This window comes from Sminthopsis crassicaudata, chromosome 2, assembly GCF_048593235.1.
Source record: "Sminthopsis crassicaudata isolate SCR6 chromosome 2, ASM4859323v1, whole genome shotgun sequence".
Lineage (NCBI taxonomy): Eukaryota > Metazoa > Chordata > Mammalia > Dasyuromorphia > Dasyuridae > Sminthopsis > Sminthopsis crassicaudata.
Window position 1 is genome coordinate 658,769,812 of NC_133618.1, and position 21,325 is coordinate 658,791,136.

The following is a 21,325-nucleotide window of genomic DNA, read 5'->3' on the forward strand; positions in this document are numbered from 1 at the left end:
TATTTTTGTTACCCAAGGCCAAACCATGTTCAGAACCAGCAGTAGGAAAGATGTCCTGAAATAAATTTAAATTTATTTAACATTATTTTAATTTTAAATTTTGAGTTCCAAATTCTTTCCTTCCTTCCTTTCAACTCCTTCCCCACCCACCGGGAAGGCAAGCAAAATGATATCAATTATGCATGTGAAATCATGCAAAATATATTTTCCTATTAGCCATATTTCAAAAACAAGCAAGGAAAATAAAGTGAGAAAATTATATTTCAATTTGCACTCAGAGTTCATTAGTTTTCCTCCGGAGGTGGATAGCATTTTTTTTCCATCATGAATTCTTTGGAAATGTCTTGGATCATTGTAGTCATTAAAGTAACTAAGTTTTTCACAGTTGATCATCATTATGACCTCTCTTTTATTGTGTATGATGATCCACACTGGTTTTTCAATTTCATGTTGTATCAGTTCATATGGGTCATGCCATGTGTTTTTTAAAATCACCCCCTCATCATTTCCTAGCACAATAATATTCCATCACAATAATATGCCACAACTTAACTTGTTCAGCCATTCCCCAAATGCTGAGTATCTCCTCGATTTCTAACTCTGCTAACACAAAAAGAGTTTCTATAAATGTTATTGTACACATAAGTATTTTTTTTTCTTTGAAATCTTTGAGATACAAAGCTGGTAGTAATGTAGCTGGGTCACAGTTTTATAGGTCTTTGGGCAAAATTCCAAATTGTTTTCTAGAATGGCTGGACCAGTTCAGTACTTTATTAACAATTCATTACTATACCTATTTTTTCCTTCATTCCCTTTAGAATTTGTCAGTTCTGATAGGTGTGAGATGATACCTCAGAGCCGTTTTAATTTTCCTTTCTCCAGTGGTCATCAAACTTTTTAAATAGGGGCCAGTTCACTGTCCCTAAGACTGTTGGAGGGCCGGACTAGAATAAAAACAAAAACTCATACTCTGTCTCTGCGCCTCAGCCCATTTGCCATAACCCTGCAACATCCTCAGCGGGCCGCATCTGGCCCACAGGCTATACTTTGAGAAACCCTGCCTAATCTATAGTGACTTAGAGCTTTTTAAAAAAGTAGTACTAAAGATAGCTTTGATTTCTTCTTATGAAAATTGCCTGTTTATATCCTTTGACTATCAATTGGACTGGTTCTTATTTTTTATAAATTTGGTTCTTTTCTATACTCAGTGTAGATTTAAGAAATAAGACCTTTATCATAGAAACCTGCTCTGATTTTTAAATATTTATTCATCTTCTATGATCTCTTTTAGCAGAATGTAGTTTCCCTGTTTATTCCTTTTTTTTACTTAAGTGTATTTTTGCTTTTGCTGTGTCTGAGATCACATTACCATCCTTGCCTTTTTTTAAAGTTCAGCTGAAGCATATTAGATCTTTGCTCTGGCCCTTTATTTTAACTTGGTGTGTCTTTCTGTTTCAAGTGATTGCTTGTGAACATCATATTATTGGGTTATAATTTTAATCCATTCTGCTATCTGCTTTCATTTTATAGATTAATTCATTGCATTCACCTTTCCTTCCATCCCATTTTGTTCTGATTCTTCTCTCAAAATCAACATTTTAAGACAATTTGGGACACTAATGATAACTCCATTCTTCTCCATGGACAGAAACTCCCGACTCTAACCCTAGGCTGAGTTGGAAAGTAATTCACTTTGGGTAGAAAGTGAGCCACATTGGAGCTTTTCTATTTTACTTTTTCACTTCTTTTCAGTTTTTATTTTTAATTTAATTTATTTTTGGTTACTTTTTTGGTGAGACAATTGGGGTTATGTGACTTGCTAGTAAGTGTGAGACGGATTTGAACTCGGGAGCCAATGATCTATGCACTGTGTCACTTAATTGATCCCCTTGGTTACATTTTAAGCTCCAAATTCTCCTTCCTTCCCTCCCAATCCCACCCTAAAGAAGGCTACCATTTTAGAACATTCTTATTTTAAGTAATGCTAACAGCTGCTGTTTCCATGATGCTGAGGGACTACCTGTGCTTCTAACAGCCTTTAAATTCACTGCCCTTGATCTAGCTCTCAGAAAAACTTGTTCCCCTTGTCATGTTTGGATTGTAAGTTTATCTGGTCAAGGATCGAATCTTCTCCCCATTTCCCATCTCTCTTCTAAAGCTTGACAGCTGTGCCTGGCTCTCTGTAGCTACTACCTCCTGATGCCATTTCAATTCAAGTCAGCAACAACATACCTAGAGACATAGCTGAGAAACTGGCAATAAGATGCCTGTCATACTCAATCTAGTTCTTAAAAGCATCTGAAGTCCCTGACCAATAGTACCTTCTGTCTAATCCTACAACTAGTTTGAAAATAAAAATCTTGTCTCTGGATAGAGTCTTTCAAAGTATATTCATGATCATCATCTCAGTCAATTAATACAAGAGCCTGAGAGGTAAGCAAGGATGCACTGGCAGCTGCTGAGGAAGGCCCAATAAGGTTCTGAGGTGATACAGAGAGTCACTTGTGTCAGGGACTGGAAGCCATGTCTTTTGGGTTTTGTTTTTATGCAAACACTAGAAAATTTAATCAAGACTTTAAAAAACTTTGGGAACAAAATGGAACCAGTAAGATGTTAAAATCTAATTATCTCCACGATTCCAGCATGGCTATATTTGTTCATATACACACAAACACATGTAATTTTTAAAAAATTGTAATTCTTACATATTACTTTGTGTCATAGGTCATGTTAGTTAACTGCTAATTTAATGTACACAAACTGTACATCACAGGGCAAGTGAATAAGAATAGTGCTGTTGGATTTTATTATATTCTTAGACTTTAATCCTTCAGAGATTTCATTGGTGAAACCATAGCTAATCATGTTTATAATGGGGCTAGAGACACAAAATTCATTTTCCCCAATTGAATTATGGGAGAATTATCTGGCTCAGATGCCAGAACTCCTTTTTTGGGCTACTGCTAAATATACTCAAATAAGTTAGGAGGTCAGAGAGTTCATCTATAAATGCAGAGAAGAAATATGGGAGAAGAAAGGTGAAGATGAGCCATCTGGTAGAATTTTATTTTAGCTAATCAATCTTGCAAATTAGATTCTAAGTTCTCTTATTTTCAAGTTGGGCTTGGACTTGGGCTAAAAGTCCAAGGGGCTAAAATGCTGTTAAACTTCATTTAAATGTTGGTACCTGGTGGCAAAGATCTAGTTGCCCCATTTTAGTTACAGCTCTGTTCTTATTGATATAGCCCTTCCCTCCACCAATATAAAGTTCATTCCTCCTCCATAATGTTGTAGATGGTGTTTTAGGCTTACTGTGACTAGCAATTTCATCACCCAATGACAAATCGGTAATGAGCCTCTCTGGATTTAGATAACTTGTTCCTTGGACAACAAAATCACAGATTTGGAAGGGGCAGCTGAGATCAGCTAGTCCAAACTATATCAGGACAGAAACTCCTTGTAATACATGCAATAACAAGTCATCCTGTCTGTGGTTTAAATATATCTTCGGTAAGAAAGATTCCATTCCTTTCCTAATTGGTTCAGTTAGATTAGCTCTAATTATTAGGAAGCTTTTCTTTGCCTCAATCCTAAATTGACTACTTTGTTCTCCTATCTATTGCTATAAGTTCTACTCTCTGGGGCCAAGAAAAACAAAAACCGTCCTTTTGTTATTTAGTTCATTTTCACCTGTGTCTAACTCTTCCGGTCACCCCTTTTGGGGTTTGTTTTTGGCAAAGATGCTAGAATGCAATTCCCTTCTCCAACTCACTTGACAGATGAGGAAACTGAGGTAGGTAAAGTGACTTGCTCAGAGTCACTCGGCTACTAAGTGCCTGAGGCCAGATTTGAACATGCAAAGATGAGTGATATTTCCTGATATCAGGCTCAGCTCTCTATGCACTATGGTACCACCTAGCTGCTCCTTCCTTTTTTATAGCCTTTTATCCAGTTATGATATAGTTATAATGTTCCTCATCTTTTTGATTATGCATTTCTGTCAGAAAACAAAACTAAACAAAAATTCTTTTCAGCATCTGCTCCTGATATGTGTATATTTATTTACTATATGCTTCTACATAAATAAAAAATTAAAATCAGTAAGGTACAATGAAGGAAAAACCATGGGTTCAAATCCCACCTTTGATGTTTACTGCCTGTGTGACCTTAGACAAGTCACATAACGTAATTTTTGATGAGAGGGTAAGGGAGTTGGGCGAGGTGGTCCCTGAAGTCCCTCCTTGCTTTACACACATGGTCCCATGAAATCAAGACTCAGTCATGTTTGATCAGTGTTAGTTAGCAAGTAGCCACTGGAATTTATAGAGGAGGGGACTGGCCCGGTGAGATGTGGACTTTTGGGGGAATCACCTTGGCAACTGGGGAAGGGGATTGGATTGAAGAGACAAATGCTCAAAGACCAGTTAGGAAGTGCTTGCTATGGTCCAGGCAAAAGGCAAGGACTGATGCAGAATTTCATGAGAATAGAAAGATGAGATGGAAATATCAAGATTTGGTGTGGGAAGTGAAAGTGAGAACAAGGAATCCTGCTACATCAAGGCTTTGAACTTGGGTAACTGGCAGGACAGGGCTGCTTCCACCTTGGAGAAGGGCAGAAGGGGGAGGTTAGGAGGAAAGATCCTGCCCCCTTGTCCTGGGTGATTCATTTTGTCCCACCCAAAGCAAAAAGAAGTGGGAGTGACCAGTTCCTCTTTGGCCCCTGCCAGCTGAGAAGTACCTGCTACAGCAACAAGGTGATCCAGGGGCAGTATCCTGGGCAACAGACTAGGGAGAAGGACTCTTTTTTAATGGTAACTGCATACTAATGATTATAAGTGCCTGAGGGTCAGGTTATAATCACCCAAAGGAGATGGATAGAAGGAGAGAAGTCGGGAGTTGGTATAGAACTGGAAAATTGTAGAGTGGGGGACCATTGGGCAACTATGGGTGATACACAGTGGTGCTGGAGACAAATTCGATGATTAACTTTCGCAGAGAAGGGAGGATGTGACCCATCTTCCCAACCTCTGATTGGTTGATCATGCAGCTCTGGGAATACTTCCCTCTTAAACTAAGAGTTAAATGACAGTGTCTGAGGTAGGAATTCATTTCAGATCTTTTTTTAGGTAATTGGGTTAAATGACTTGCACAGGGTCACACAGCTAGGAAGTGTTAAGTGTCTGAGGCCAGATTTGAACTCACAAGGAGTTCAAGGACCTGAGATAGGATTACTAGACTTCTACCATTGCCTTGGATGTACAAGCCTTTCCGGATGTACTTTTTTCTTGGATGTACAAGCCTTTCCGGCTTGGTAGGTGCTGCTTAGGCTTATACTCCTCCTGCACGACCTATACGGAACAGGGTCGTGTCCACACCATAATGAGGTACCAGAGGAATATTTTGGATGGACGCCTCCTCATGACTGGAAGAGTAATTCAAAGTGAAGCCCCTAATCATGAAGGGTTCTGCAGTGTAGAGATAATTGTGTGAGAAAATACTTTATCGATACTAAAGGATGACAGAAGAGAGCTAATTGGTCCGGTTTGTCTCCTTCCTAAAAACAATAGGTCACAGAAATTGTTACCTTCAATCCATTTTTAAAGTCTTTCATTGTTTACATCCACTCAATAAATGGATTCCCCCAGAAGAAGCAGAAGCAGCTACGATATCTCTGCATCTCCTCCCCACTGCTACCCTTCTCTCCTTTTACCTCACTCAGCACAATCAAAAACAGTTGACTCCACAGTTTGGGTCTGTCTCTGACAAAAACAGTCCCTATGCTGCCTAGCTTTGCACAGAATGGAAATTTTAAAGGAAGAAATGATTTTTCCCCATTGATTCAACAAAATTTATTAAGTTAAAAATGAATGACTGAATGAAAATGCATTTATTAAGTACCTACTATATACCAAGAATGATCTTAAATGCCAGGGCTACAAATAGAAAAAGAGGGGATGATTCTTTCTTGCAAGGAGCTCATATTCTAATTGGGGAAAACAAAATCTTTTTTTAAAAGTTCAGTTGTAGGGTAGATGGAAAGGCCAAAAATATATGTGTCTGGACTGATGACTAGGCCTGGTGCAAAAGTTCTGTAAGGTACGGTAACAGAGCAGGGGTAAGGCATGAATTCCTTCCATCTCCCTAGAAGGAATAGAGGGAGTGATTCCTTCTGTCATCCAAGTTGTGAGAAGACTCAAATAACACGGAGGCATTCCAGGTAGTGGGAACGGGGAGGGAAAAGGGGAAAAGGGCCCCCTGTTGGTGGTGAGTCTTGCACCTAGATTATACAACTGGAATGGGTTCTAGATCATAAATTTAGATAGAACAGGAACTTTAAGATCATCAAAGCCAATTCCCACTTTTTCAGGTAAGGAAGTGAAGGTACAGAAAAGTTAGTTGACTTGGCCCAGACCCTACAGCTAATAAACGTCTGAGGCGGCATGTAGAATATACAAGGCACTATCTGTATGCACTGGGCACGGAGTTTGTCTCTATTTGCCTCAGTTTCCTCAGCTGTAAAAGTGGGATAATAACAGGGTTGTTGTGAGGATCAGCTGAGATATTTGTAAAGCACTTAGCACAGTGCCCAGCACTAGTAGCCTCTGTATGAATGCTTCCTCTCCCTCTCCCAATCCTTCATCAATTACTGTATTTATCCATATGTCTACATTCCCTCCTTACAGTAATGTGGTCCCAGAGGCATTTCAGGGGGATAGATGGACCCTGGAGTCCAGCAGTCAAGTTGCACTGCCAGTTTCATCAGGCAACGGAATTGGCTCTGGGGCAACGGGGAGCCCGAGCCGGGAGCGGGAGGGCTGGGCAGGTGCTCCTTCTCCCTGATGCAATCGGGAGAAAGCTGCATTCTGTGAGTGTAATGGAACATGATTGCACCGTGAAAAAGGCTAGAGAGGAGGAATTCTAGGAAGCTTGTATAAACTCATACAGAACACCATAAAAACCCCAAATAGCGACTACAGCGAGATGCAAGAAAATAAATATGGCTATCTGTGACTCCTCAGTGAGTCCAGAGACCTGGCGGGGGAGGGGGGATTTGTAGCTGGGGGATGTCCTTCCTCTGGAGAGAGCAGCCTTGCACAGGTGTCACAGCCAGCCAGCACGCTGTCTCCCCATTTTACTCTTCTCCCACTAAGAAAGAGAAGGCTTTTGGCCCTGGTGGGGAGGAGGGGGACCACAGCCCTGGGGACGGTGGCAGGCTGGGCGGCCCCCCAGAGGCCTCAGGCCTGAGAGCTTTCCTGGTTCTCCAGGGCTTCCCCAGCCTGACAAATGCTCAGTCATCGAGGCCCCATGCTAGCTGTCCCTCCTTCCCTACTCTGGTCCCAGGCCTGGCCCCTCACATCCTAGACCCCGGCCCGGCCGCTCTCTCTACTCTAGGCCTGAACACCTGTGCCTGGTAAGCAGCTTCTCCCCGGACGACACGGCTCTGCCAGGGGCCACCAGCTTTGTAGCGGGGCCTCTGTGGCGACCTGGAGGCCATTCCCCACCCCCTGGGAAGTCTGGCCCTTCCCGGCTTTGCCCCCAAGTCACCTTCACCAAGCTGGCTTCAACGCCCCTGGCACACCACATCTCTGCCCACCGTCCCTGTAGGTTCTGTGCCCGTTTTCTCTCTCATTGCTCCACAAACACTCCTTGCTTTGCTCATACCATCCCTTAGCTTCTCACTGGTGAAACTTGGATTCAGATCTCGGCTCTGAGACTAACTCTGGCGGGGGAGGAACTTCACTTACATCTGAGCCCCAATTTTTCCACCTGTAAAATGGATACCATACCCTTGCATGGACACCTGTGGAAATCTGAGCTGCCATATCCCAGAGGGAGCCTTCCTTGGCCGGACCAGCTTTGGTACCCTCCCTCCTCTAACCAGCTCCTGAATGATCATACTGGGGTTCCCTAAGCTGGAGAACCCCGGAGGGCAGGGACAGTTTCCTCCTTCTAAGCTCTCACACTTGTGGCCCTGAGAAAGGAGATGTTTGTTGATTGACTTAATGATCCCTTCCTCTTTCCCTTCAGGGTCAGGTGAAGGACAGAAGAAGCCCAAACACAGTTTTCCAATGTGCCAAAACAGAAGTTGGCAGCAGGATTCACCTGGTTTCATTTTTTATTGGACTAGGAAATATAATTTATGCATAAAAATTAATTCTGTTACAATAGGAACGTTAGACATTATTTACAGGTTTGGATTTTACAGAAAAAAACAGCTGCAGGTTCAGGAGCTGCCATTCCGGCCCCTGGCCTCCCTGCCCCATCCCTTGCCATGTATAAATAGGAAAAGAGGATGCCCACTGAGCATAGCAATTGGCCCTTTCCCCCCGGAAAGACACTCCCCCCACCCCAGCCACCGGAAGCCCCCCTCCCGCCGTGTGAGTACCTGCCTGTCCGTTCGCCGGCCAGGGACACAGGCAGAGCTGCTGGTCCCTCTCAGGGCCTAGACTGGCCCACTTGTGGACCCCAGGAGCCCCCGAGCCCCTGGAGAAGGTCTCAGAGAAGACAGAGAAAGGCAGGGAGAGCAGAGAGGCACATGGAGTCTGGAAAGGCTGATTTCAGGGTTCTGGGAGCAAGGAATAGACACTTCAAATATCCCAGACTGGAGACAAATAAGTGAGCATACATCGTATGTAGTCAATAGAATACAGCACACGCACAAGGCACACACACTCACACACACTCACACACACCCTTCGATGGTCTGCGAAGCCTTGGAGAAACACCGGGATCCATCTTCTGGGCGGCTCTGCCTCTGGGGGAGGCAGTTGTGCCAGCAAACCTTATTGATGAGGGGCTCAGGAAGCCCTTTATGGGGCCTATTTATAGCTCCGGGCAGCTGGATCCTTCCTGGGGGCCCCACACGAGCTGGTTCTGGGCGCTGAACCTTCCCATCACTCCCAGGAATTGAGAAGACTCCGCTCTCCATTCAAGGCCGATCTACTCTGCCAACCCCAGAGCCCGGGAATGGGCCGGCCAGGGCCATCACAGAGCAACAGGGGAGGGGGGATCCGCAAGAAGAGCAGAGGGAGGTGTTGGAGTCGTAGAAAAAGGGACAAAGGAGGCAAGGAGGCTGGGAAAGCGAGGCCCTCGGAGGCTGGGGCTTCTCGGCATTTCCCTCGGAGATGACAGAAATCACTGAGGCTAGAAACAGGACCCCAAAGTTTGTATCTAATGCCACACTGTCTTCATTTGACAGAGAACAAGACCCAGGTCGCTGGGTGCAGGATCATAGACTTGTGGTTGGAAGGATGAGTCCAGGCCTAAGCCCCCTCCCCATTTTAAAGATCAGGAGAATCCCTATGATTTCTTTGGGCACCTGATCCCTGCGATTATGGTTCAGTTGCTTCAGTCGTGTCTGAGCCTAGCCCCGTTTGGAGTTTTCTTGGCAAAGATCCCAGAATTGTTATTTCCTTCTCCAGCTCATTTTTTTTACAGATGGGGAAACTGAGGGAAACAGGGTGAAGTGACTTGCCCAGATTCCCACAGTTCCCAAGCATCAGAGGTCAGATCTGAACCTGGGAAGTGTTTCTGACTGAAGTCCGGGGCTCTGTGTACTACGGTATCACTCAGTGGCCCCCGTCCCTACGCTTGAGCTGCTCCAGCGTCCAATTTGCCTCCAGCCAGTCGCTAACATTTGATTACTAACAACTGACTTGTGGGGAGACTTTCCCCTCCAGGGTAAACACCCCGAGTTGGGATGGCCACCTCCTCTCCAGACCCATGGTCCAGCTTTTGCCCCCTCCTGAGTTAGGGAGATTTTCCCACCCTCCTTTCCTCCTACCCCACCCAGTTGTGAGAACCACCATAAAGCCTCCAGCTCACAGCCCCGGATGCCCAGCCTGTCCTCGCCTCACGCACTGTAAAAAGAGCCGCGTCCCAGATGAACGGCATCTTCAAAGGCACAGGGTCTGCCGGGCTCCTCGGGTGAATTCCCAGCAATCACACGCGGGCACATGTTCCGGCAGGTCCCGAGATAATAGCCAGAGGAAGACCTGAGGGAACCGGCGCAAGCTCCCAGTCTGGGCTGGTGTGAGGATAGAGTTAGGAGCTCATTATGAGCCTGTAAATAGCAATACCCAGTGTTTGCCATGGGATGGGACCAGCCGGGGCAAGACCTCGCCCCCTCAGGAGACAGAACTTTCAAGAAACAGGACTCTGCCCTCCTTCCTGGTCCCAGGTCCCCCTTTTCCTTTGTCCTCCTATGCTTTCTGCCCCCTCCCAGAAATAGATGTATTGTGGGAACGCTAGTGAGGGAGTCTTACTTCCTGACCTCTCCTCCTGGGACAGAGCCCACCCAACTGCTGGCCCTTGCGAGGGGTTCTCACTGGGCCAGGCTCAGCCTCCGGAGGTAAATAGACACACATATTGCCTCCACTTCCATGTCTGGTAAAATAGCCCAGAACTAGCCCTGAGGCTTCCATTCAAACTTTCTCACATACTAACACCTGGAAAAGACCTCTCTAAGGACGGTTAGAGAGGAGGCAGCCCTTGGAAATGAGATTCGAGAAGGCAGGAGTGAAATATCTGCCCATGCCATCCACACCTTGGCACTACCCCTCCCCCAAGCCATTGTCCCTCCAGAGGAGTATTACTGGATTATTGATCCCAGACCCTCAGAATCCAGGATCCAGACTTCTGATGAAGGCCAGAGGTCATCAGATCCAAATCTCTCCTTACATAACGGAAAAAAAAACCCTGGGCCCCAGAGAATTTAGGGGTTTTCCCTAAGCCACAGAGGTAGTGAGAGCTGAGTTCTAATGCACTATAGTCCCTTTCTCTGAGGAACTATGGGAAAAGATGGAAAATCCCTTCTAAGCACAGTTTGTGTCCCCCCCTCCTTTTTTCGGATTGATGTGCAGAAATAGGAAACGATTCCAGCACGGCCACATAGCTAGTCGCTGACGCTTAATTTCGTATTTTTCACTATACCAGGAAGTCGGTTACCCTTGGGTAAGGGGCAGAGGACGCCCCATTCTCTGGAGCAGTGGGCCCCGAGTCCCAGCTGTTGGCCTTGCTGGGCTTGGCCGGTTAAGGAGCTCTTGGAGATCTCTAGCTGCTGGCCCCCCAAATCTGGCTTAGCTTGTGGGCTCTGGCCTCCTCACCACATGTATCCAGCTTGAGTCTGTTTCTCTTATTTTTTTCTCCCGCACAGGGATTTTAGGAGTGCATGCTCCATCTGGGATACAGGGAGGCCAGAACAAGGAATAAGCATCCGCCAGGACGCACCAGCAATCGTGTTGTGCATGGCGCAACACGTATACCCTAGCCCCCTTTGCTAACCTGGGCAGGCGGGCTGCCTTCCTTCATAAGTGGCTTTGCCAGGTACCTTCTAAATCTCATAACAGTTATTATTATTATTTTTGGCTGAGGCAATTGGGGTTAAGTGACTTGCCCAGGGTCACACAGCCAGGAAGTGTTAAGTGTTTGAGGTTGGATTTGAACTCAAGTCCTCCTGAATTCAGGGCTGGTGCTCTATCTACTGCACCACTTAGCTGCCCCCCACTAATAATTTTAGCATCAACATCAGTCAGGCTATCTACCAGCGTCAACCCTTTCCGACAATGCTATCCCACTCTCCTCCCTTCACCCTGCTCAGCAGAAACCTGTCTTTTTCCTTCTCCCCCTAGACCCCAGAGAAGGGGGGGAATTCTTAAGCATCTGGAGATGAGCAAAGCCAGGTGATGTAGCCTTCTTGTTGTCACACATCTCTTCTGAATTTAGCCCAAGACTGATTTCTTTTCCAGTCAGCCTCTGCTGGTCTCCTTCCCTCCCTCCCTCTCTCCCTCCTTCTTCCCTCAATTTCTGTGTTCTCTGTGACCTTTGTCCACACCCCCAAATGCACCACTCATCCACTCAAGGAAACAGTTTTTAAATCTTTTTTTGTTTGTTTTTAGTTTTCTTTCTTTTTTTTTCTTAAAAAGGACTCATCCAAAGATCTGGATAATAAATCATTTTGCGTTTCCTAAGAAACTGGGTTTTTTCCCCTCTTTTTTTTTTTCCTTCGTTGCGGCTTTTGTGGTTTTCTTCTTTGATCTTTTAATCGCCATCTATCTAAAGTTCTCTCTTTCTCTCTCTCTCTTTTTGACAGAAGAAAGCAATTTGTCTAGCTCATACTGGACTTCTTCAAAGCATAAAGTGATGTTAAAGGAGGAGAGCAGGGTAGGGCATTAGGAGGAGAGAGAAACCCATCATTTAAAAGAAATGGAAAGAAAATCCAACCCAGAAGCCTTAGAGAGAGCCCTGGTCTCCGAGGGCCGTGGGAGCTGTTGTGCATATATGTGTTTGTGGGGCGGTGGTGGAGGGGTCACCTCCCCCTTTGACTGAGACTCTCGCCATCACAGAGCCGTGGTCCCAAGTTCCCTGCGGCAGGAGGGTTGGAGCAGGAAGAGATAGAATCTGGGGCTGGGGGATTCTAGGCTCTCTTGTCAATGGAGTGTGTAGCTTTCCTAAGGCTGGTTATGGTAAGTGAGAGTGGGAAGAGGAAGAGGAAGAGAATGGGGAGACCCCTGTCTGCAGTTGTGGGGTGAGGTGGGAGAGGACATCTCCCCATCCCCAAACTCACCCCCTTTTTTCCCTGTGCTCTCATCCTGTCATGCCCCCTATAGTTCCACCCTTCCTCTGTCCATGGGTGGCAGTCAGGATGGCATCAGCAGTCACCGTCCGTGGCCATGACCACCAGCATCTCACTCTTGCCCATTTCTTCCAAGGCACTGGCCAGGGTGTTGAGGTCACCGTCGTCCTGGTGCAGGGATTCCCACAGATCCAGGATCACCCCCGTGGGGCTTGCTTTGGTGGCAAAATAGTTCAGGTACCTGGGGTTGGTGGAGAGAGAGAAGCATTGGTTCCTTAATGGGGGGGGGGGAATCAGCAGGTGACGGCATCAGGGGAGGGCAGAAGGAAACAGCTGGACTTGGGGGATCTGGATTCAAATCCTGTGACCCATTTGGGGGATTAGCTGCAAGTGACTGCATTTCTGTGACTCAGTTTCTCCCTTTACAAAGTGGGGATAATAACAATCTATGCTAACAAATGAGATCATTTTCACAAGACACTTTTAAAGAACTACATTGCCATCATAAGTCTTCAGAGAAGTGAGACAGCCAGCGGGCTACAAACCCCTCCACTGGACTATAAGCTACTTGAGGGTTGGGGGCTTTATCTGATATTCCCCTTTATATCCTCCATAACACAGGGGCTGGCTCAAAGTGGAGACTCGGCGCTTGAAGGATGAGCTCAAATCCAGAGCTAAAGATAATCCAAGTGAGAAGGAGACGGGATTGGGTGAGGGGTGCGAGGACTCAAAGAACCCCTTTCAGTGCCGGTGAATATGGCCATGGTTGGGAGGGTGACGTGAGGGGTGGTGCGAGAGCAGGAAGCCCGGAGCACTCACCTATCCATAGACAGTTTCTGGGCCAACAGCCTCCAATCGTTTCCCCGGGAGTTGGGAGCATCGAGGCTGTTGCAGATCTTCTGCCGGATGGACAATGGGATCTTGAAGGCGTAGGGTCCCACCTGGGTGGTCGCCGCACCGCTGGGCGCAGAGCAGAAGTTGTCCAGGGAGCCGGCGGCCGTCTGAAACGGTAAAGGCAGGTAGAGGAGGTCAGGGGGGGCAGAGGGTCCCTTCCCGACACTCCCGTGGTTTTATACCTCCTCTTTCTTTCATACTTTTAAGCAATCTATTTATTAAGCTCTTGCTATGGGAGAAGTAGCGCGCTAGATGCTGGGGGTACAAAAAAGAGGCAGAACATATTCCCTGCCCTCAAAGAGCTTTCAATCTACCGGGGAGGAGCCTGTGGAGGAAGCCATAGCCAACTCGGCTGGCTACTGATGTCTACACCAAGTCCCACCTCGACTCTACGTTCTTTAAGGGAGGGAATCGAGCCTTAAAGACTTTCTTTTATCTAACAGCTAGTACGGTGCCCTGCACACTGCAAGTGGGTTCTTAATAGACGTTGTTGAGGATAATCCTGAGCTTCTTTTTCCTGGTTTTCGGTCACCGCAGACCCAGCTCTTTTCATGTTTGATGACATTTTGTCCAACTCTGCTATTTATTCATGGAAAGAGGCGATCTGTCTCCCTGAGGTCCCAGGTGGGGATGGACTTGGCAAGCACCATGAGCGGTCTTCCCTGGCCCTGGCCTCCCACGGTTTGGTGGGCAGCTCCCTCTCAGAAAAAAAGGGCCCCAATGGGGGACGGCACTCCCCTTCCCAGGCTTACCTCGGCCAGCGTCGTGTGCAGCTGGAATATCTGGCCCTCCCCTTCCACTTGCCGCACACAGATCTTGCAGGTGAGTTCCGTGGAGGCCAGGCTGTATCTTTCCAAGGTGAAGGTACAGTGCAGGGCCTTCTGGGTCCCGCTCCAGATGTGGTAGAAGGGAATTTCCTGTGGGGAGGGAGAGTGACATGTGCGGTCACATTTCAGTGGTCCTCCCCCTCCTCTCTGCCGACCCATCCCAGGAGCATATGGCCACTCTACTGCTAGGAGCCATGTCCAGTTCTGGGCTTCTCAGCCCAGGTTCCTCACACTAGGGTAAGGGTTCTAAAGCATTTTGAGGGGCTGTAGATCCCCTTGGCAGTCTAGGAATGAATCCCTTCTCAGAATCCTGCTGTAAAAAGTTGACGGAGATGCTAAATTTCAATTATAGATTAGTCAAAGTAATGACATAAATTTCCCATTTAAATTTAAAGAGCCTTTGAAAGCCATACATGGACCCACTGATCCAAGAGAGTATGTGATCAATCCCTTCCTATCCCAGAAGAGGAAATTGAAATTGGGGAAGTCACTTGTCCAAGACAACACAATTGGTAAATGGAACACACGCACCCAGACACACACACACACACACACAGATACACACATACACAGAGATACAAACACACACATACACACACACACACACACACACACACACACACACACACACACAACCCAATCAAAAAAAAAATCAATCAATCAATCAAGTATTTCAAAATTTAAGTAGAAGGTTGGTCTATATTAACAATCACTTAAAGACTCCATACTATTTATTCCATTTATTTTCCCCATTTCTACATCCTTTCCCTTTTAGTAGTAATGACTAATCCTGATTTCAGGACCAATGAGGAAGAATATTGTCCATCTGCTGCCAGAGAAATGATGGACATCATGTGAAGAATGAAGTATGCCTTTTTTGGGACATCTATCTATCTTTCTCCCTCTTTCTCTCACTTTTGTTTCTTCCTTCCTTCCTTCCTTCCTCCCTCCCTTCCTTCGTAACTTCCTTCCTTCCTTCCTTCCTTCCTTCCTTCCTTCCTTCCTTCCTTCCTTCCTTCCTTCCTTCCTTCCTTCCTTCCTTCCTTCCTTCCTTCCTTCCTTCCTTCCTTAGCTTAGCAAACTTGTCAGTGCTTTGGAAATAGCAGCTGTTACTATGATTGTTGGGGAAGTATCTCTATATGGAAAAGCAGGCCCAGATAGCAAAGAGAGTCAGAAGATCTGAGTTCAAATTTTGCTGATGATGATCACTACCCTTATTACCCTGGGCAAGTGACAACGCCCCTGGGCCTCAGTTGGACGACATGACTTTGGAGATCCCACTGCAGCTCGTGCCATGGCCCTATGGACCCAAGACCCCAGGCTCTTTTGATGTGAGGCCCTCTGTATCTTTCAGCAGGAGACATCTTCTCTCTGACACCCCGCACCACCCCCCTGTCCCAGGCCATTTCCTCACCTGGTACTTGGCCAGCAGTTTGCTTCTCCACAGGGCATGGGGGATATCATGGATGGAAAGGCGAAGGTTGTGATAGCTGTCCTTAAAAAGCAGGGGCTTGGGCTCTTCCAGCAGGTACCCACCTAGGGTCTTCTCCAACTCCAGCACCTCCTGCAGGGCATCCAACAGGAGAACTCAGGAACTGGGCCATTTCCCTCTAATCCTGACAAATTCTAGCCAGGGCCAGAGGGACCAGGACCAAGGGGCGCCCAGGACAGACTGACAGAAGCCCAGGGAAGGAGGCAGATGAGAGAGGAGCTAGGATGGAGAAGGCAGAAGAGGATGGCACCAAATGCCAGGCTTGAGATAAAAGATGAGCCTGTGGTCAAAAGGGACCCAGAGAGAAGACAAAGATGGTTGTAACTCGATGCAGGGAATAGTTATTGATTTGTAAGGAAAAGTGGGAGGGAGATTCCAGAGACAGATTTATGAGAAGGGATAAAAAGAACAGAGCTAAAGAATGATCCCAAAGACCTGATCATTTTATGTAGATCTCTGAGACCAGTCTTGGTTTAAGTTAAAGTGGGTCTGCTGAGATCTCCCACTCATTCAAGCGGGTTAGACAATGCTTCATTTTTAGGATTTAATCTACATTCAGACACAATCACTTCCTTCTCTGGCATGGGCAGGGTTTTTCATTATAAATCCTTCAGAGTAATTGTGGATCATTGTCCTGCGGAGCAAATAGACAATGTTTCATGCAAATAAAAACACTCAAGGGGGGCCCTTCAGGTGCTCTCTCCTTGTCTAGGCCCTGGCAGACTTGCAGCCCATGAAGCTCACTGAGAGCCACACTTGGGAGTCAGGAGGGACCTGCACTTACATGGGCTGTGTGGCCTTGGTCCAGTCACCGCGGCTTGGGTTCCCATTGGTAAAATGTGGGTCAAAGAGTGATCGTTAGCTCTAAAAGTGCTAATGTATGTAAAGCAATCCAAAAGGACGATACAAACGCCTACTCTCATTAAATTAGCTCTCAGTCCTTATGTGTAGACTTGGTCAGGTCATCCCTCTGCTCCAAGAATCTCCATGATTCCCTACTGTCGACCAGGTAAAACACTCCTTTGTCTGGCAAACAAGGCTCCACCTTGGGCTCTTCGCTGTCTGCTCGATTCTCCAGGCAAACTTGGCTCCTCAACATCTCCTAGAAGGCATTCTCTGCACTTTCCTTACTCTTTACCTTCGTTATTCCCCACATTTGAGCATCTTCCCTCATTACTTGGCTAATTTCCATTCAGTTTTGAGTCCCAACTATAATTGCTTCTCTTCAAAGAAGCCTTCTCGGAGCCCCCCCCCCCCCCCCACACCAGAGCTGGCCATTCTCCCCCGAGGGACTTCATATGCAGCCCTGTTTTTAAACCTTATCATCCCCAAGTCTGGCTTCTAGGCCAGCCAGGATCGGTTTTGGGAGGGTGGGTTAGTGGGAAAAGTCTACGGGAATAACAGAGAGAAGGTATCTAGGACAAGACTACATTATCAGAGATGCATTTTTACATGCAAGTTGGGGTAGGGATGAGGTACTAAATGTAACTCCTGGAGGTCAGGGACTTTCATTTTTGTCACTGTACCCCAAAATACGCAGCACAGGGTCTGGCACTTAGTAGCATTTAAAAAGTGTTTTTGTTTATTGACATCAAGGAAGAACCAAGATGGCCCCAGAGGAGTCGGAAGATACTGTGTTGAGTAGTCAGGGCCAGCATGGAAAATAAAACAGGGGCTGGGGGGACATAAAGTGTGTCCCCAGACTGGCAAAACCCAGCCTACCTTGAGTGCATCAGGAGTGTCTTCCAGGCAATAGACTCTGAGGCTGTACTCCAGAGAGGTGCACAGCGCGGGGGCAAAGATGGCCAACTGGAGCCGTTTGATGGCCGAGCGGGAATAGGATTCTCCCATGAACACGTAGGTTCCCAGCTGGTCCAGAAGGATGTGGCAGGACTTGGCTTCCAGCTGGCAGTAGCAGGGGGTGTTCAGAGTCTCCTCTTCTAGAGTCACGACCTCCTGCCAAGAGAGGGGTGAGAAGAGCCCCGGAGGGGGGGAGGTATAGGTCAGATCTAGAGATGTGTGCTGGCCTCCCTAGGTTCTGGGGCTGAGCACTACCCACAATCTCCTGGCTGGTGAGCCAAAGAGGAGATGATGCCTCTTCCTGAAGGCCTTGGAAGGAGCAGGACAGGGAGATTAAGGGGAATCCCCCATTCCCCCCAGCCCCATGGAAGGGAATAAAAGAGATCGCTTTGTCCTATTCCATCCCCCTTCCTCCTTACCTCCCAGTTCCCCTGGTGGGACTGAGTCTTCAGCTGGAAGATCCAGTCACCGGAGTTGACCTCAGCACAGTGGGGGACTGTGAGGATGACTGGACGGCAGAGGAGCAGTCCCGTGGGCCCACAGGTCACCATGGGGCTCAATACTGTCTGGGTCCCTTCTGAAGGTAAACTAGAGAAGGGGAGGGAGACAGAGAGGAAGACAAAAATGAAGGTTGCTGCCCTCAAGGAAAGAGAGGTCCTTATGCAGGACACTTCTCTTCCAACCAGGAATGGAAGGAGAAAGGACTTTAACTTGGCAAGAGTCTCAGTGGGATTATTCAGTCTAAGAATGTCCTTGTGTCAGATGGGGAGGAATAACCCCACCCTCCCATCTCAGTGAGAAGACTATGGAACAGAAAGCCAGCACTGCCTGACACCCCTTTATTACCAGGAAAGGGACCAATGTTGGCCTGTCCTGGGACCCTAGGCAATGGCCTGTCTGCCAGATAAGGGATGAAGCCTCCTCGGGGGGAAGAGGAAGGACTTTGGGCAGTTACTGCTGGGGAGGGAGGATGGAAGATGGGGGGAAACTACTCTCTAGGGTTATTAAGCCCCTTCAAATTTATTGCTGGAAGGTAGTGTAGAAGCAAAGAAAGAGAGAGAATTAAAGGACTTAAGGTCAAATATTGTCTGTATTGTTTATGATCAGGTCTTGGATCATAGATTCCCCCCTCCCCCCTTTGCATCATGGTGACTCCCAAAATATTGCCTAGTCAGAGAAGGGGGCTCCCTAGAAATAGAGCCCCTTTTTCTCCCCATAATTCTGGGGGTTCAGTTTCCCATTCATGGGAGGTAAGGGACAGAAGGAAACCAGGGTCTGCAGCAAGGTATGATTTGAAAGACATCAGGAAGGGCTGCAGTGTTCCCTCCCTTCCTTCTCAGGCTCCCTCCTTCTTCCTTTGTCCAGTGAAATACTGCAATACCCGTGACTCATGCCTTTGGTTTAAGAAGCATCAGTTTTGGACATGGAGATGCCTCTGGGAAGGGTGAGGCATTGGGCTGTCATTGTGAGTCACTCACACCTAGCTGTGGGAAGTAGTTTATTCAGATCTTTCTTCTTCTGACAGCTGGCTGAAATCCTGGCATTCAGGGAACAGGGTTTTTTTTTTTTAATTATAGCTTTTTATTGACAGACCATGTGCATGGGTAATTTTTCAACACTGACCCTTGCAAAAACTTCTGTTGCAACTTTTCTCCTCCTTCCCCCCACCCTCTCCCCTAGATGGCAGGCAGTCCCATACATGTTAAACATGTTAAAGTATATGTTAAATACAATAATTGTATACAGTTATCTTGCTGCACAAGAAAAATCAGATTTAGAAAGAAGGTAAAAATAACCTGGGAAGAAAAACAAAAATGAAAGCAAACAAGAGTATAAATGCCATGTTGTGATCAGGGAGTAGTTTTGATGGGAGAGAGAAAGAGGGAGTATTTTGGAACAGAGGGCCCAGTGTGGAAAAGGAGGAGAGGACCAAGCAAGTACCAGAGAGGGCCCTGGGCAGCATAGGTACAAAAAAGGAAGAAAAGAGTAACCCTGTGGGAGGGAGGGATGCTGGGGAGAGGGGCTCAGCTACTCACAGGGTGTTCTCTGCCTTGTTGATGAGCAGGTACATCTCGTAGAATTTCCCCTGAGGGATGGCTCCATTGGGTACCAGCAGGCTCACCCCTGGAGGGAGAGGGAGTTCAGTGGAAGGAGGGGCATGAGCCCTGGGCTCTACAATTGCTTTGCCACGGAAGGACAGAGAGGTTGTTCCCTGACTGAGGCCAGGTGCCCAGGAGACATGTTTGGTTGGGAAGAGATAGGGTATAGTGGAAGCCAAAAAACCCCAGCTTTGCTCCTAATTAGCTGCATGACCTTGGTAAGTCATTTCCTTAAAGTGAGGAGACTGACCCAGATCACCTCAAAGATCCTTTCCAGCACTGACATTTCATGAGTCTAGATTCTACTGTACATAACTAACATCTCAGAGTCAGGAATATCTCAGTTCAAATTCTGCTTCTGATGCTTCCAAGCTGTGGGACTCTGAACAATGGTCTTAAGGTCTTTTACCTACAAAATGAGGGAGCTGACCTTGGTGGTCTCTAGGTCATTTTCAGCTCTAAAGATTGTGAACCTATGATCTTCTTGCCAGGTACAGGCCCAGCAAGAACTAAATGAAATCTTGTGTGATTTAGCCAAGTCAACTGAATCTTTGAGATAAAGGTCCAGTAGTCAGCTTTAGTGTCAGCATGAAATCCTAGCTCTACCATTTACTGTCTATGAGGCTGTAAGAAACTTCCCCTTTCTAATCCTCAGTTTGCTCATCTGTAAAATGGGGATAATAACACATTACCTACTTCACAGGGTGAAGATCTCTATAGTTTTTATAAAGATCTACAGAAAATGTGAGCTATTATTATTTCCTTCCAGTTCTAAATTTCTATGACATTGTGACTAAATAGTAAAGTGGCAGTGAAATATATAGTATTAAACTTCAGTTAGGGTTCAAATCTTGCTTCTTCTTATGTACTGAGTGAATAATTTATTCTCTCTGAGATTCAGTCTCCTCAACTGTAAATTGGGGATAATCATATTACCTACTTCATAGGTAAGACTCAAATGAGGTAATGTGTGCAAAGTCTACCTCAGCGTAAAGAGCATAGGCTTTGAAGTCTGAAGGTCTGGCTTTGGATCCTGTCTCTGGCACTTTACTAGCTTTGACCAGACACAAGCCATTTAACCTCCTTTGCTTTTGATTTTCTCATCTATAAAAGAAAGAGACTGGACACTGAGACTCCTTGGGCTCTAGAATGAAATCTCTGTGATCTGTTATATAAGTGTTCTGCAAAGCTAAAATGCTACCTAAATGGCAGCCACCATCATCATTTTCATCACTGAACCACATAATAGAGAACATAACAGCGGGATGATCCAAAGGGAAAGGGAAAAGGAGCCAGGGCAGGAGGGGGCACAGCCACAGCAAAAGGAGGCAGGACTAAGGGAGAGGGACAAAGGAGCAGCGCTAAGGGTGGGGCATCTGGAGGATTCTACTTGCCCCCACCTTCTCAGAACAAGCTGCTGCCCTGACAGGGTTCTAAACACTCTGACCGGGGGCATACCTGTGCCAGGAATAGTGAGTCTCCCCCCGAGGCAGCCAAATGTCCCACTGGCACAGTTGCTAGGATCTCGAGGTAGTCCCAGGGGCTGCTGGGAGCTGAGGCTGGCATTTCTCAGGTTGAGAAAGTGAGCATCCCGGATCCCCTCACCCGGGTAGGTGCCCACAGGCAGGACTCCCAGCAG

The 21,325-nt window shown here is 46.7% G+C and overlaps 1 protein-coding gene across 1 annotated transcript in view; it reads right to left on the reverse strand.

The window, feature by feature from the left end:
• Positions 1–8,062: 8,062 nt before the first annotated feature.
• Positions 8,063–21,325, reverse strand: part of UNC5B (unc-5 netrin receptor B) — a gene marked incomplete in the record, with an annotated part of 112,052 nt that continues 98,789 nt past the window's right edge. The window contains 8 exon segments of the mRNA XM_074296907.1: positions 8,063–12,815; positions 13,394–13,575; positions 14,221–14,385; positions 15,710–15,859; positions 17,510–17,743; positions 18,007–18,175; positions 19,624–19,711; positions 21,145–21,325. Of these exon segments, the coding sequence (XP_074153008.1) occupies positions 12,650–12,815; positions 13,394–13,575; positions 14,221–14,385; positions 15,710–15,859; positions 17,510–17,743; positions 18,007–18,175; positions 19,624–19,711; positions 21,145–21,325 (1,335 nt within the window).